This window comes from Triturus cristatus, chromosome 1_2, assembly GCF_964204655.1.
Source record: "Triturus cristatus chromosome 1_2, aTriCri1.1, whole genome shotgun sequence".
Taxonomy (NCBI): Eukaryota; Metazoa; Chordata; class Amphibia; order Caudata; family Salamandridae; genus Triturus; species Triturus cristatus.
Window position 1 is genome coordinate 36,130,832 of NC_140580.1, and position 15,937 is coordinate 36,146,768.

Genomic DNA, 15,937 nt, shown 5'->3' on the forward strand with positions numbered 1-15,937 from the left:
GCCGTCGGCGCCGGTGGCTCTGGCGCCGGCGCCGCTTGATCCTGCACCGCTAGCTCCGGCCACGGCACCACAAGGTCCCTTGCTGCCAGCTCCGCCTCCGGCACCGCAGTGGGTACCATTTGTCCCGCCCCTGCCCAGGTTCTCGGACACTTTTGTCCCTACTTGGGATCCACACTGGGACACGGCGCCGGTTCGGCCTGTCCGGCGCCGTTCCCAGCGCCGTTTGTTCCTTCCCCAGTCCCTGCCGCCACAGTGTGTCCCTCCTCCTGCGGCGGAGGATGACTGGGAGGGGTCCGAGGACCTGCTTGCTCGTCAGTATGACTCCATGCAGGACTGGGCGGACTAGTTAGAGGAGACCGGCGGCCTCGATCTCTCCTCTGACCCGGGGTTTGCCTCTCCTCCGCCTACCATGGAGGGCGCCTCGTACATGATGGTGCTTCGTCAGGCCGCTGAGGTCCTCCACCTTGATCTACCTATGGTGGCCCTGAAAACGAATCTCCTCACTGAGGTGCTCTAGACGGCGTCCATTTCGTCGGAGCCCCTGCTGCCATTTAACGGCACCCTCACTGATGTCTTGCTGGGCACCTGGTCACGGCCAGCCACAGGGCCCCCAGTGGATAAGAATGTCGCCAGGCGTCATCGCCCGGCGCCGGGTGACCCTGACTTTCTGGCCACTCATCCTACGACCGAGAGCTTGGTCATCCAAGCTTCGACGTCCCAGAGCGCCTTTCCCACGGCTCTGCCGGATAAGGACTCTTAAGAAGCTGGAGCAGTTCGGCAAGCGGTTGTTCCCTTCGGCCAGCTTAGGGCTGCAGTCAGTGAACGCCGCATGCCTCTTGGGCCGCTATTCTCACGCGGTGTGGGATGCCGTTGCACAGGTGTTGCTTCAGTGTCCTGAAGAGGCCCAAGCTGTGCTGTCTCAAGCTGTTGCCGAGGGTAATGATGCGGCTAGGTTCACCATTCGGTGTGGTTTGGACACCACGGACTCACTGGGTAGAGCCGTTGCTACGACTGTGGCGCTTCGTCGCCACGCCTGGTTGAGATCTACCGGGTTATCGCCAGATGTACAAAGCTCACTCATGGACATGCCCTTTGATGGCATCTGCCTGTTTGGCGATAAGTCCGACAGTGCGCTGGACCGTTTTAAGGACTCGTAGGCTATGGCCAAGTCCTTAGGTCTTTCTACGAAAAGCCCAGCCACTCCTGGTTTTCGTTCCTTTCGTGGCAACGGCAGCGGAGCCCAGGCGCGTTCCTTCAGCAAGCCTGTGCAGACCAGTCGCAGCGCGGCCGCGGACGCCGCTTCTGCAGGGGTGGGTCTGGAAATCAGCGTGGGTGCCAGTCCACCTCCGCCCCCGCTGCTTCTACCTCCAAACCTTCCTAATCCGAGCTTTGTGGAGTACCCCATGCCAGTGAGTGTCAGGATCCGCCATCAGACAAGTGGGTGTTTGTGAGAAAGTGGCTCTGTATATACTGTTCCCAAAGAGGTACAGGGTGTACAGAGTCCACAGTCCCCAAGGGTTTGACAGAGGCTAAAGTTAGATATAACCTTACTCTCTAAAGTGGTAGCTTGGTCGAGCAGTAAGGCAGTATCAGAGGACAGTGTAAAGCATTTGTTGTACACACTCAGTCAGCAAATGGTCTCACACACTCAATAACTGAACTCTAGGCCAATGGTTTATATATAAAAAATATATGCTTGTTTTATTTTAGAACCAACAATTGGAATTAAAATATACTTTCTCAGAATGAGATGCTTTATATAAATACTTTTGCAAGATGTAATTGACTTTTGTAAACAGTTACAAGTGGTTGCAATAGGCAACACTATTTTAAACACAATAATACATTGAGTTCAATGGAAGTTTCATGTTATTTGCCTCAGATTACTTTTAGGATTACTTTTGGAATTCCAGGACTGGATCCTAGGTTCAGTCCTGGGTCAATACTCAGAATCAAGTGATGAAAGTCGACTTAATTACTGTAATGATTTTTAAACAATATTTAGCTATTTTAAAAGTTGACACTTAAAAAATATTTCATAGAAAACAGTCACGGATTCCCTATGGAAGAAAATTCAAGTTGCAGGTACAGTATGTTCTCGTTACTTTTGTAATCCAGTACTGGGTACCTAGACTCAGTACTGGGACCTTTATCCAAAACAGGTAAGTAATTACGTTTTCAGATATTATACGATTTTTGAGGAATATTTAAAGATTGCAGAAATCGACACTTAGAAGAAATTTCACAGAAAAACAGTCAATGGTTTCCTATGGAAGAAAATTGAGTTAAGAGTAAGTACAGTTGTAAGTCTTTTTCAGAGTCAGTGCTGGGCACCAAGATCCAGCTCTGGGAGCTCACCTAAGAGCAGGTGAGTAATTTCGTTTTCGTTACTCGGCTGATTTTTGGTGAATTTTTTAAGATTTGAAAAGTCCACACTTAGAAGAAATTTCAGGAAAAGCCAGTCAATGTTACCCTATGAGTTAAATAGAGTTTGCGGTTTAAGGGTAAGTACTCGACTGGCAGAGTTGAGGTTCTGGGCATAGACTCAGGGGTCCCCCAGGGTCAGGTAGGTACAGTTGGTTCACCCTCAGCGGCTCTAGGGCGGCCAGGTGCAGAGAGAGTTAGGCCCAATGTTATCCTATGAGGGATAGGGGGGCCTTGGTTGGTGGCTGCTGACGGGCAAGCCACGCGGCTGTGGGAGCTGGGCTCCTGGTCACTTACTCGGGGCAAGTGGGGAAGTAGGTAGGTGTAGAGTTTTCACTGCCAGGGCCACTCTGGGTGCAGAGTGCTTTTGAGCCTTCGGGCGCTCAATTGATTTCAATGGGAAATCTCCGGTTTAGAAAAAGACTGCAAGCTCGGGGACGAGGACTCTTCAGGTGCCACCACCACCACTTTGAGAGGTTAGTTGGGTAGTTGGAGGATAGGTAGGTACCCCGGGATTGGGCACACGGGCCGTGGGGCGCCGCGTGCAGGAGTGCCTTTTGGTGTCGGGAAATCTTACCCTCTGTTGATCGCGGTTGGGGGGGCACCTTGTTCTGAGGCTGCAGGCTACTTCAGCAGTGTCGAGGGAGGTCCTTGGGTGCCGGACTCGGGGTCACAGTCGCCGTGGGGTCGTCCTCAGTGTCTTTGTTCACTCCGGCACTGACCAGGCTTGGCTGGTGCAGAGTGTGCTGGGTTCGCGGTGCCGGGCTGCTGCCAGGGATTAGAGATAGGTTTTGAGTAGAGCCTCTACTCATGGGAGTCCCATGGGCTTAGAGCCAAGAGGTAGCCAGGTCCTCCGGGGTTTGTGAGGTTGCTGGCCACAAGAGATGCCGGGTTGGAGCAGGAGCAGGTTCGAGGGTCGACAGGCCGGTAGGGCTGGGGCCAAAGCAGTTGGTGTCTTCCTCTTTTTAGCAGCTGCAGGGCAGGTCTTCTTTCTTCTTGCTCTTCTTTGTAGATTGGAATCTGGAATCTGGGGAAGGAAGGTTCAGGGTGCCCCTAAATACTAGATTTAGGGGCGTTACAGTTAGGTGAAGGGCAGGGGCCAATGGGTTCCTGTCCAGGGGTGGGTACACCCCCTATCCTGCCTCTCTCCTGTGGGAGGGGGGCAGGAGCCTAGTCCTGATTGGGCAGGGCTTCCCATCTTCAAGGTGGCGAGAGCCCGGAGATGTGCTTCACCTCGCCTCCCCCACCTGAGGGGTGGGGTTGGCAGGCTGGCACATCCCCTGTCCTTATCTGGGGTTTCCGGCCAAGCTTCCCGCCAGAGTGGGGGGTTGCAGTGGCCTGGGGAAGCTCACAGAGGTGGCATGCCTTTGAAGCTTCCCCCTGCCTATCCTGGGGGAGGAGATTTAGCACCTCGCCCAGGATGTGCATTGTTGCAGACCTAGGAGAACAGGGGCTCTCCTACCCAGGGGTCCAGAAACATGTCTGCTGTGTGGCAGCCTCAGAACAGACGTGGATTGTAGGTTTGGGTTTCAGGGGGCTTCTCTAAGATGCCCTCTGTGGTGTTTTGTACATTAAATCACACACTGGCATCAGTGTGGATTTAATGTGCTGAGCAGTTTGATACCAAACTTCTCAGTCTTCAGTGCTGCCATTATGGTGCTGTGGAGTTCGTGTTTGACAAGCTCCCAGCACCATATACTCTTAGCTGGCAGCACTGCACTTACAGGACCCAGGAATGGACCTGGGTACTGTAGGGGCACAGGGCTCCTGCCTCTGTGCCCACACCACTGGCATAGGGCACCCAGCTAGAGGGGTGGCTGATATATGCCAGGGCAGTGTAGGTTGTGGGCATGGCACACAGGGATGTGTGCCATGTCGACTCTCTGTTTTGTCTTGTATCCAGACACTCAGCCTGCAAGAGCAGTGTGTATGTGTGTTAGGGTACAGGGCCTCTAAGGGTGGGACAATGAGTGCTGCAGCCCTTACAGGCCTTCCCTGGTCACAAGGCCCTGGGTACCTAGGGTACCATTTACCAGGGGCTGACATGTGGCCAGGGTTTGCCAATTTGGGTTTTGGCTGTTAGACAGTTTTTTAGGGAAGGAACACAGGCCCTGGGCACCTGATAGGCAGGAGCCCAGGGCACAACAAGGATAAGTGCATCAGCTATTAGGCAAAAAAGGGGGGGGTTACTGCAACAGAAACCCACTTTCTTACAGTGTTGCAGATCATCTGCAAGGGTTACTCCCTTCCCTTTCAGTCCACCCCTCCAGCCATGCCACCTCAGTCCCACCGCATGTCAGGGGAACACTTGGTGACTCTCCAGCCTTGGCGACGTTGTTGTTCCCACTACTTTCTGGTCCCCAAGAAGGACAAAGGGGGCCTGCGCCCCATCTTGGACCTCAGGAACGTCCATCGCTTCCTCCGGAAGGAGAAGTTCAAGATGTTTCCTCTGGCTCAGGTCTTGGCTGCCCTCGACCCTGGAGACTGCATGGTAGCGTTGGACTTGCAGGATGCATATTTTCACATACCCGTCCTGCCAGCCCACCGGCGTTACCTGCGGTTCACGGTAGGCCACGAGCATTTTCAATTTGCTGTGCTCCCCTTCGGCCTTACCAGCACCCCTCGGGTGTTCACCAAAGTGATGGCGGTGGTCGCAGCTCATCTGTGCAGGTCAGGGGTGTCAGTCTTCCCCTACCTCGACGACTGGTTGTTGAAGGCCGGTTCGCCCCAGACAGTCGTCTCCCACCTCCAGACTACGGCCGACCTCCTGCATTTGCTGGGGTTCTCCATCAACGTGCCAAAGTCACTCCTGAGTCCCTCTCAGAAGCTCCCCTTCATCGGAGCAGTTCTGGATTCGACGCAGTTTCGGGTTTTTCCTCCCGAACAACGAGTCCGGGATATTCAGGCTCTGATTCCGATCTTTCAGCCTCTATCCCGGGTTTCAGTCAGGATGACCCTCCGGCTCCTGGGCCTGATGGCCTCCTGCATCCTACTGGTGCAACATGCCAGATGGCATATGCGGGCTCTGTGAGAAAGTGGCTCTGTATATACTGTTCCCAAATAGGTACAGTGTGTACAGAGTCCACAGTCTCCAGAGGTTTGGCAGAGGTTAAAGTTAGATATAACCTTACTCTCTAAAGTGGTAGCTTGGTCGAGCAGTAAGGCAGTATCAGAGGACAGTGTAAAGCATTTGTTGTACACACTCAGCCAGCAAATGGTCTCACACACTCAATAACTGAACTCTAGGCCAATGGTTTATATGAAAAAGAAATGGTTGTTTTTATTTTAGAACCAACAATAGGTATCAAAATATACTTTCTCAGAAGAAGATGCTTTAGTTAAATACTTTGCAATAGGCAATTGACTTTTGCAGATTATAGTTAGTTTGGTTGCAATAGGCAACACAATTTCAAACACAATAATACATTGAGCTCAATTTGAATTTTAAGTTATTTGAAATTGATTACTTTCAGGATTACTTTTCTAACTCCAGGACTGGATCCTAGATTCAGTCCTGGGACAGTTCTTGGAAACAAGTGAGTAAATTCGTTTTAGTTACTGTTGTAATTTTTAAGCAATATTTTGCTATTTTAAAAGTTGAAACTTAAAAACTTTTGCTAATCAAATTACCAATGTTATCCTATGGAAAGATATTCACTTAGCAGGTAAGTGGGGTTATGGTTACTTTTTCTAGGTCAGTTTTGGATCCTAGATCCAGCACTAGTGTATCACCTGTAAGCAGTTGAGAAACTGCGTTTAAGTTATACAGGCGATTTTTAAGGAATATTTATAAGTTTGCAAAATCGACACTTAGAAGAAATTTCATAGAAAAACAGTCAATGGTTCCCTATGGAAGAAAATTCAAGTTACGCGTAAAGTATGTTCTCGTTACTTTTGTAATCCAGGGCTGGGCTCCTAGGCTCAGTACTGGGACCTCTATCTAAAACAGGTAAGTAATTACGTTTTCACAGTTGGTATTTTTAAAGAATATTTGTAGTTTGCAAAAATCGACACTTAGAAGAAATTTCACAGAAAAACAGTCAACGATTTCCTATGGAAGAAAATTGGGTTAGTGGTAAGTACGATTGTGAGTACTTTTCATGGTCAGTGCTGGGCACCAAGATCCAGCACTGGGATCTCTCCTAATAGCAGGTGAGTATTTCCGTTTTTGTTACTCAGTTGATTTTAGGTGAAGTTTTTAAGTTTTAGAAACTCCACACACAGAAGAAATTTCAGAAGAAACTAGTCAATGTTACCCTATTGAAGAAAAGTGAGTTATCGGCTTATGGGTAAGTACTCGACTGGCAGAGTTAAGGTTCTGGGCACAGACTCTGGGGTCTCCCAGGGTCAGGTTGGTACAGTTGTTACACCCTCAGCGGCACTGGGGCGGCTGGGTGCAGAGTGAGTTAGGCCCAATGGTATCCTATGGGAGGCAGGGGGGGGCCTTGGTTGGTGGCTGCTGACGAGCAGGCCACGCGGCTGTGGGAGCTGGGCTCCTGGTCACTTTCTCAGGGCAAATGGGGAAGTAGGTAGGAGTAGAAGTTGCACTGCCAGGGCCACTCGGGCGGCTGGGTGCAGGGTGCTTTTGAGCCTTTGGGCGCTCAATGGATTTCAATGAGAAAGCTCAAGGACGAACAAAGGCTGCAAGCTCGGGGACAAAGATTCTTCGGGTGCCACCACCGCTTCGAGAGGTAAGTTGGGTAGTTGGAGGATAGGTAGGTACCCAGGAATCGGGCACAGGGGGCCGCAGGGCGGTGGGTGCAGGGGTGCCATTTGATGTCAGGAAATCTTACCATCTGTTGATGGTGGTTGGGTGGGGTCCCTGGTTCTGAGGCTGTAGGCGTCATCAGGAGCGTCACAGTCGCCGGGGGGATGTCCTCGGGGTCTTTGTCCTCTCCGGCACAGGCCAGGCTTGGTGGGTGCAGAGTGTGCAGGGTTTGCGGTTCCGTGCTGATGCCAGGGGTTAGAAACTTGATTTGAGCAGAGCCACTGCTAATGGGAGTCCCAGATGCTCAGAGTCACAAGGTAGCCAGGTTCCTCCGGGGTTTGTGAGGTTGCTGGCCACAGGAGGTGCTGGGATTTAGCAGGAGCAGGTTCGAGGGTTGACAGGCCAGTAGGGCTGGAGCCAAAGTTGGTGTCTTCCTCTTCTTAGCATCTGCACGGCAGGTCTTCTTTCTTCTTGTTCTTCTTTGCTAATCTGGAATCTAAGGAAGGAAGGTTCAGGGTGCCCCTAAATACTAGATTTAGGGGCGTTACAGGTAGGTAAAGGGCAGGGACCAATGGGTCCCTGCCCTGGGATGGGTACACCCCCTATCCTGTGGGAGGGGGGCAGTAGCCTAGTCCTGATTGGGCAGGGCTTCCCATCTTCAAGATGGAGAGAGCCCGGAGATGTGCTTCACCTCGCCTCCCCCACCTGAGGGGTGGGGTTGGCAGAGGCTGGCACATCCCCTGTGCTTACTTGGGGTTTCCGGCCAGTCTTCCCGCCAGAGTGGGGGTCAGAACCGGTGGGGGCCAGTTACTGAGTAAAGCAAGTGGCCTGGAGAAGCTTACAAAGGCGGCATGCCTTTGAAGCTTCCCCCTTGCCCATCCTGCGGGAGGAGACCTAGCACCTCGCCCAGGATGTGCATTGTTGCAGGCCCAGGAGAGCGGGAGCTCTCCACCCAGGGGTCCAGCAACATGTCTGCTGTGTGGCAGCCTAGGCAGCCTCTCAGACAAGACGTGGATTGCAGGTTAGGTTTCAGGGGGCATCTCGAAGATGCCCTCTGTAGTGCTTTGTGCATTAAATCCCACACTGGCATCAGTGCGGGTTTAATGTGCTGACAAGTTTGATACCAAACTTCTCAGTCTCCAGTGTTGCCATCATGGTGCTGTGGAGTTCGTGTTTGACGAGCTCTCAGCACTGTATACTCTTAAATGGCAGCACTGCACTTACAGTGCCCAGGAATGGACCTGGGTACTGTAGTGGCACAGGGCTCATGCTCCTGTGCCCACACCACTGGCATAGGGCACCCAGCTAGAGGGGTGGCTGATGTATGCCAGGGCAGTGTAGGTTGTGGGCATGGCGCACAGGGATGTGTGCCATGTCGAATCGCTGTTTTGTCTTGTACCCAGACACTCAGCCTGCAAGGGCAGTGTGTTTGTGTTAGAGTACAGGGCCTCTAAGGGTTGCACAATAAGTGCTGCAGCCCTTAGAGGCCTTCCCTGGTCGCAAGGCCCTGGGTACCTACGGTACCATTTACCAGGGGCTGACATGTGGCCAGTGTTTGCCGTTTTAGGGAAGGAACATAGGCCCTGGGCACCTGATTGGCAGGAGTCAAGGGCACACTCTGTCAAAGTACATTCAGCAAAAAGTGGGGCACACGAAGCAAGAAAGATGGCACTTTCTCACAACAGGCAGATACTGTATCCACCAGAAAAAGCGTTACCGAAGGTAAGTAGCTTGTTCGTTTGGTCCTATAACCGTTTTAAACTACAGCAGTCACAGAGGCTACCGTCCACTAAATCCTGCCTAATGACGCGAAGAAACGCCTGCATAGTAGAGTCTGAGATAAAACTGGATCCACACACACTTACAAAATAGATATTTGCGTCTTTAAGCAATTGAATTTCATGAGAAGACACCAAAGTGGGTGGCTACTGTTTATGCTTCACGGTGCAAAGTTCCAATTTTGTTGCATTGCCCTAGTGAGTTGACACTAGAATGCTTATGTGTGCTGCGTGCATGCTCCTCAGTTTGTGCTAGAGGGATCTTTACTGTGTTGTCTAATTGCAGAGACTTAGACTTGTGGTGCCCTCATAGTAAGCAGACAAGTAGACACTTTATACTTTTTGCATTTGATTTACATTTTCTATAGCGGATTTACATGTTGCATGTGCAAGTTTACTATGTAATGCATTGTTTTTTCTAATTCTCAGATGGCCACCTTGGGAGAAGCTCGTCTCAGGGAGATGGAAGCCTTACATGCTCTAAGAACACTAAATGAACAGAAGTTGCTGTCCAGTGAGGAGGACTTGGATTGGCGAGTGTGCATTTGTCAAGAAGCTCCAGCTTCTCCTATGATACAATGTGAACTCTGCAGGGGCTCATTCCACACGCATTGTGTTACCTTGCCCAGTATGCAGCAGGGACAGAGAGTATGGCTGTGTCCTCAGTGTCATAGATCGCAGAAGCCACCTTTAGAAAAGATTCTGCCTTTGCTCGCTTCCCTGCAGCGCATCCGTGTGCGACTCCCTGAGGGGGATGCTCTGCGCTTCATGATCGAGCGCACTGTGAACTGGCAGCACAGAGCACAACACATGCTGACTTCAGGGAACATTGCACTGTCACTGGACAGATGTGGCACAGGACAGTTGTACAACAGATGGCAAGCTACAGCAGGGCAGCTCCCAGAGACGAACAGGGTAAGAACAGTCCTTGTTTGCATTTTAATCAGTGTCACCTGTCCAGTTTCTTTAGTTGCATTAGCTCCTATGGTAAGTAGCAGTAATCGGATCTAAGTGTGCACTAAAGCCCACTTGCATGTTCTATTGCATTTGTATATAACTTACTACACCAGGCAAGTCGTTAAAGGGCTTTTGGCAGATGGCATTCTACTTCGAAACCCAAAGTTCTCCTCCATGGGATCTTCATCATTAGTTAAATGAACAGAATAGTATGGCCCCCACATGGTAAAAAAGTTATACAAATGTATCATTAGCTTTTATTTTAAAATTTAAAACTGCATGTAAAAGGCTATATTGGCCAATTACTTTAAAAAAAGAAAACAATTTTAAATGCAGAAAAATAGTCACTAGAAATAACAGCCACTAGAAAGTGGTTTAAAAAAAAAAAAGAAATGTGCTACAAGATAGCAATAGGCTAACGCCTGAAAGGCTTGGAAAACTACTGCTGCATTGATAAGGAAAAGCCTACCACCAGTTTCCTATCATGCCCTTTAGATGGCAGATAAGCCAGTTCATTTTAATAAATTTTTGCCGTCTTTTCAGCTGCTGCTGACTGGATTCTTGAGCACTGAGCTTAAACTATTTAGGTTTTTTTCCCTCTTTTAAAACCGCTTAGCTCGACGTCTTTAGAGACATGCAGCACATTTTGTTTGAGGCATGTGTGGCTGTAGATACACATGCTGTGTGTAAGTCTGCACTCTAGTTTTGGGCTCGGATGATTCCAAGTTATTCTTCGAAGAATGATTTTGAGTCACGAGGATGTTCGACTCCGCCTCTCGGTGAGACTGCGCATGTACATCGACTCCCTTGTTAAATTGTTTTTTCACCCAACGGGTTCGGATGTATTCTCTCGTGCTCCGGTTCGAGCTAATCTTGGGTTCCCTTTGGTTCATCGTTAGTTCATCTAAACGACAATATTGTCTCGATCATGTAGATTTTCTTCCATCTTGAGCTCTGAAACAATCCCTTGTGTCGAATCTATGGCTTTGCCTTAGCGGCCTCTGGGCAACATCGAATTGGGTCTCTTTCCGAACATTCTGTTCTGCCCAAAAATGAGATGTTGATGGAACATACTGTGTTCTATTTTTGTCTGAATTGCCACTCAAAATACCCCCATATCTACCAACACTCAGTCTGTAATTTATTCCTCTCACCTGACCATCAAGAAGACAACTTTGAGGTCAGCTACTCTTTGGACAACCCGCCGGAGGTCCCTTGAGTTGGGTGAAAGAAGCTTGAGAGGGACCCCTCAAACATCCCAAGCAAGACAAAGTGGACTATGTACCTGGCTTTTGGTCCAGAATGGCATGAGTACATGAGCAAGGCAGACAAAAACTTTGAGACCAACGAGGAGCTTGTGAATCACTTGTGTGACCAAGAGTACTCAATGGTAGAATACCAGCAAGGGCAGTTGATGTGGTTCTTGGAGCCTGTAGCACCCAGAGCATCTAAAAACAAGTGATCTGAGAGAGACATTGCGGCGCTGTAGGAAGCTGGCTCTGTATATACTATACCAAAGTGAGGTATAGTGTGCCCAGAGTCCTGTGGAACCCCCAAAGGTAGGCAGAGGTAAAGTTAGATAGCACCTCACTCTCTATTTGTGGGAGTGTGGTCGAGCAGTAAGGCAGTATCAGAGGACAGTGTTAAGCATTTGTTGTACACACCTAGTCTGCAAATGAATTTCACACATTCAGACTGAACTTCAGACCAATTGTTTTTGTATAAAAATATTCTTTTAGTTATTTTATTTTCTAGAACCAAGCAAGCCTGGCACAGGTAAGCAATACATACTTTACAGTAGTAATGCAATTGAAATACAGTTTGAATGATAATTGTATATGCACTTTGGTTTGATTTACAGTATGGATGCAGAGAAATGCAATACTTTGTAAATGCAATACATAGACTTGAATAGGCTTTTTAGTAAAATAGCAGGTAAGTAACTATTGAGATTACTAGGCTTACACAGAGTAGTATGCCTAGATACTACTCTGGGAGATTTCCTGAAAACAGGTAAGAAAAATCGTTTTTGTTAAACAGTACAATTTTTAGAGAATTCCTTTAGTTTGTCAAACTCCACACTTAAAAACGTTCACAAAAAACAGTCAATGTTATCCTATGAAGGAAAATAGTGTTATCGGTTTTGAGGTAAGTATTTGGTAGTGGGAGTCGAGGTTCTGGGGTAGACTCGGGGGTCCCCCAGGGTCAAGGATGCACTCTCATTACACCCTCAGTGGCACTAAGGTGGCCGAGTGCAGTCCCAATGTTATCCAATGGAAGATAAGGGGCCTCCGGTTGGTGGCTGCTGGCAAGCAGGCCTCTTAGTTGTGGCAACAAAGCTCCTAGACTTTAGCTCAGGGCAAATGGGGAAACAAAGTAGCAGCAAAGGTGCACCCTCAGCGACACTAGGGCGGCCGGGTGCAGGGTGCTGTTTTGACGTCTGGCACCCTGTTTTCAATGGGGAACCTCCGGTTTGCAAAGACACTGCAGGCTTGGGGACGAAGGTCTTCTGGGTGTGACCAACACTTCGAGAGGTAAGTTGGAAAATTAGGGGTTGGTTAGGCACTGTTGGTTTGGGCACACAAGGCCATGGGGCGTCGGGTTCAGGGGTACGTTTTGAGGTTGGATCTTCTTACCAGCTTCTGTCGCAGTTGGGATTTAGGCTGCAGGCGTCGGCTGGAGGCTTGAGGCAGGTCAGTGGTCGCCGAATCTCGGGTCAGGATTGCCGGGGGACCTCCTCTTGGTGTTTGCCCACTTGAGCTCGGCCCGTGGACGGCGGGTGCAGAGTGGTGCGGATTTGCGGTTTCCAGCCAAGGCCAGATGTTGCAGATGAACAAATCCAGTGTTCACTGGCAATAAAGTCTTTGAGGTAGAAGGCAGGCAGGTCCTCTGGGGTTTTCGAGGTTGCTGGCTGCAAGTCACACCGGGATTTCGCAGGAGCATGTTTGAGGTGGAGCCAGGCCAGTAAGGCTGGGGCCAGATCAGTGGGTGTCTTCCTCTTGTTCGCTGCTGCACGGCTGTTTGGTCCTTCTTCTAGTTTCTTCTTGTATGAGGAAGCAAGGTTCTCGGGAGCCCCTAAATACTAGATTATGGGGCATTACAGGTAGGTAAAAGGTAGGACCATTGGGTCCCTTCCCTGGAGTGGGTACACCCCCTAGTATGCCACCCACCAGTGGGAGGGGGGCATGAGCCTGTCCCTGGTTGGCGGAGTCCTCATCTTCAAGATGGCTTGGACTGAGAGTTCTGCTTTACCTCGCTTCCCCCTCCTGAGGGGTGGAGTTGGCAGAGGTGGGCACACCTCTCTTCCTTACTTGTTTTTCCCGCTGGTTCTCCCGCCCAAAGTGGGGGTCAGAACCAGTGGGGAGCGGTTGCTGAGAGCAGCAAGTGGCCTCAGAAAGCTCACAAAGGCGGCAAGCCTTTGAAGCTTCCCCCTACGTGAACCCTGTCCATCCTAGGGGAGGAGGCTTGGCACCTCGTCCCAGGATGTGCATTGTTTCAGGCCCCAGAGAGCAGCAGGCTCTCAACCCAGGGGTCCAGAAACATGTCTGGTGGTGGCAGGTGAAAGCAGCCACGCAGCCTGGGCACTAGTGGTAGGTTAGTTTTCAGGGGGCATCTCTAAGATGCCCTTTGTGTGCATTTTTCATTAAATCCCACTCTGGCATCAGTGTGGGTTTAATGTACTGAGAAGTTTGATACCAAACGTCTCAGTTTTCAGTGTAGCCATTAGTGCTGTGGAGTTCGTAATGACAAACTCCCAGCACCATATACTCTTGATGGCAACACTGCACTTACAATGTCTAAGAATGGACTTAGACACTGTAGGGGTACAGGGCTCATGCACCTGTACCCCCACCATTGGTATAGTGCATCCAGCTAGAGGGATGACTGACCTATGCCAGGGCAGTGGGTTGTAGGCATGGTACACAGAGATGTGTGGCATGTCAACTCTAGACTTTGTTCTGCAGCAAAACAAGCAGCCTGCAAAGGTAGTGTGTGAGTGTAATGGTACAGGTCCTCTCCGGGTGGCACAATGAGTGCTGCAGCCCTTAGAGGCCTTCTCTGGTCTCAGTGCCCTGGGTACCTGTGGTACCATTTACCAGGGGCTGACCTGTGGCCAGAGATGCCAATTGGGTTTAGGCTTCAATGCAGTTTTAGGGAAAACACATAGGCCCTGGGTACCTGATTAGCAGGAGCCCAGGGCACACTCAGTCAAAGCACATGAGCAATTCTGCAAAAAGTGTGGGCAACCATGCAGAAAGAGGGCACTTTCTCACAGTTTGTAGTTGGAAGCTCAGACAATCATTCATCATACTCATAGCTCCCACATAGGCATGTCAACCTTGGTTCTCCACCCTGCTAGAGATCTCAGTAGTTCCACACCAAAAGCTGCATCTCAACTCCAGTCTCCTCACTCAGAGCCATGGAGAAATCATGCATCCAAATCCCAAGGAACCCAACCTAGCGATTTGTCTCCTGAAATCATAGAGTTTAGTTATTTACAATTGCCACCAGACTGTATGAATATCCAAAGGATGCTAGGGGACCTACTACTAGGGCATGTTATGTAGCAAAGTGGAAACAATTTGTTATATACTTTAACAATAACAATATTAATCCCCTTGATGCTTCAGTGCAAAGCCTCATCTGTTATCTCTTACACTTAAAGCAATCTGGATTAGCCTAAACATCCATTCAATTGCATTTAGCAGCAGTAGCTGCATACTTACAAAACAGACAACACTTATCTCTATTCAGAGTACCAGTGATTAAAGCCTTTATGAAATGACTAAAAAGAGTACTAGCACCAAGAGCTCCACCTGCACCAGTATGGAATTTAAGCATAGTCCTTACGAGGCTAATGGGTCCACTTTTAAACCAATGCACAAGTGTTAACTACAATTTCTCTTATGGAAAGATGCCTTTCTTATTGCAATCACTTCCTTAAGGAGAGTTGGCGAACTCCAGGCACTAACTATACAAGAGCCATTCTTTCAACTTCACAAAGACCAATCCCAAATTTCTTCCTAAAGTAGTTTCTACTTTTCACATCAATCAGTTGTTCTTTCCTCAACCTGTAGCAGAATGAGCGATACACAAATTAGATGTTAGAAGAGCTCTACTATATTATATGGAAAGAACAAAAGATTTTCGTGAGACAAAACAGCTCTTAGTTGCTTTTTCGCCACCACACAAAGCCAATCCCATTTCTAAATCAGGCATTCCAAGATGGATTATGAAATGTATCCAAATATGTTATCTGAAAGCGAAAAGAACCTTGACACTACCCCCCTAGAGCGCATTCCACCTGCAAAATAGGGGCTACTATGGCTTTCTTAGGAAATATTCCCCTAGCTGACATCTGTAAGGTGTGAGAAAGTGTCTCTGTATATACTGTTCCTTAATAGGTACAGGGTGTACAGAGTCCACAGTCCCCAGAGGTTTGGCAGAGGCTAAAGTTAGATATAACCTTACTCTCTAAAGTGGTAGCTTGGTCGAGCAGTAAGGCAGTATCAGAGGACAGTGTAAAGCATTTGTTGCTGCACACACTCAGCCAGCAAATGGTCTCACACACTCAATACCTGAACTCTAGGCCAATAGTTTATATATAAAAAATATATGCTTGTTTTATTTTAGTACCAACAATAGGCATAAAAATATACTTTCTCAGAATGAGATGTTTTATCTAAATACTTTTGCAATATGCAATTGACTTTTGTAGAAAGTTACAAGTGGTTGCAATAGGCAACACAATTCTAAACACAATAATGCATTGAGTTCAATGGAAGTTTCATGTTATTTGCCACAGATTACTTCTAGGATTACTTTTGGAATTCCAGGACTGGATCCTAGATTCAGCCCTGGGTCAATACTTGGAATCAAGTGATAAAAGTCGACTTAATTACTGTGATGATTTTTAGACAATATTTTGCTATTTTAAAAGTTGACACTTAGAAAATATTTCCTAGAAAACAGTCAATGATTCCCTTGGCAGAAAATTCAAGTTGTAGGTATAGTCTGTTCTCGTTACTTTTGTAATCCAGTACTGGGTGCCTAGACTCAGTACTGGGAC

The 15,937-nt window shown here is 48.8% G+C and overlaps 1 protein-coding gene across 6 annotated transcripts in view; it reads left to right on the top strand.

Moving 5' to 3' along the window:
- Positions 1 to 15,937, top strand: part of KDM5B (lysine demethylase 5B) — an 897,967-nt gene that overhangs the window by 715,456 nt on the left and 166,574 nt on the right. For all 6 annotated transcript variants that reach the window (XM_085600396.1, XM_085600377.1, XM_085600387.1 and 3 more), the window contains one exon: positions 9,340 to 9,825. In XM_085600396.1, the coding sequence (XP_085456522.1) occupies positions 9,340 to 9,825 (486 nt within the window). The remainder of the gene's footprint in view (positions 1 to 9,339; positions 9,826 to 15,937) is intronic.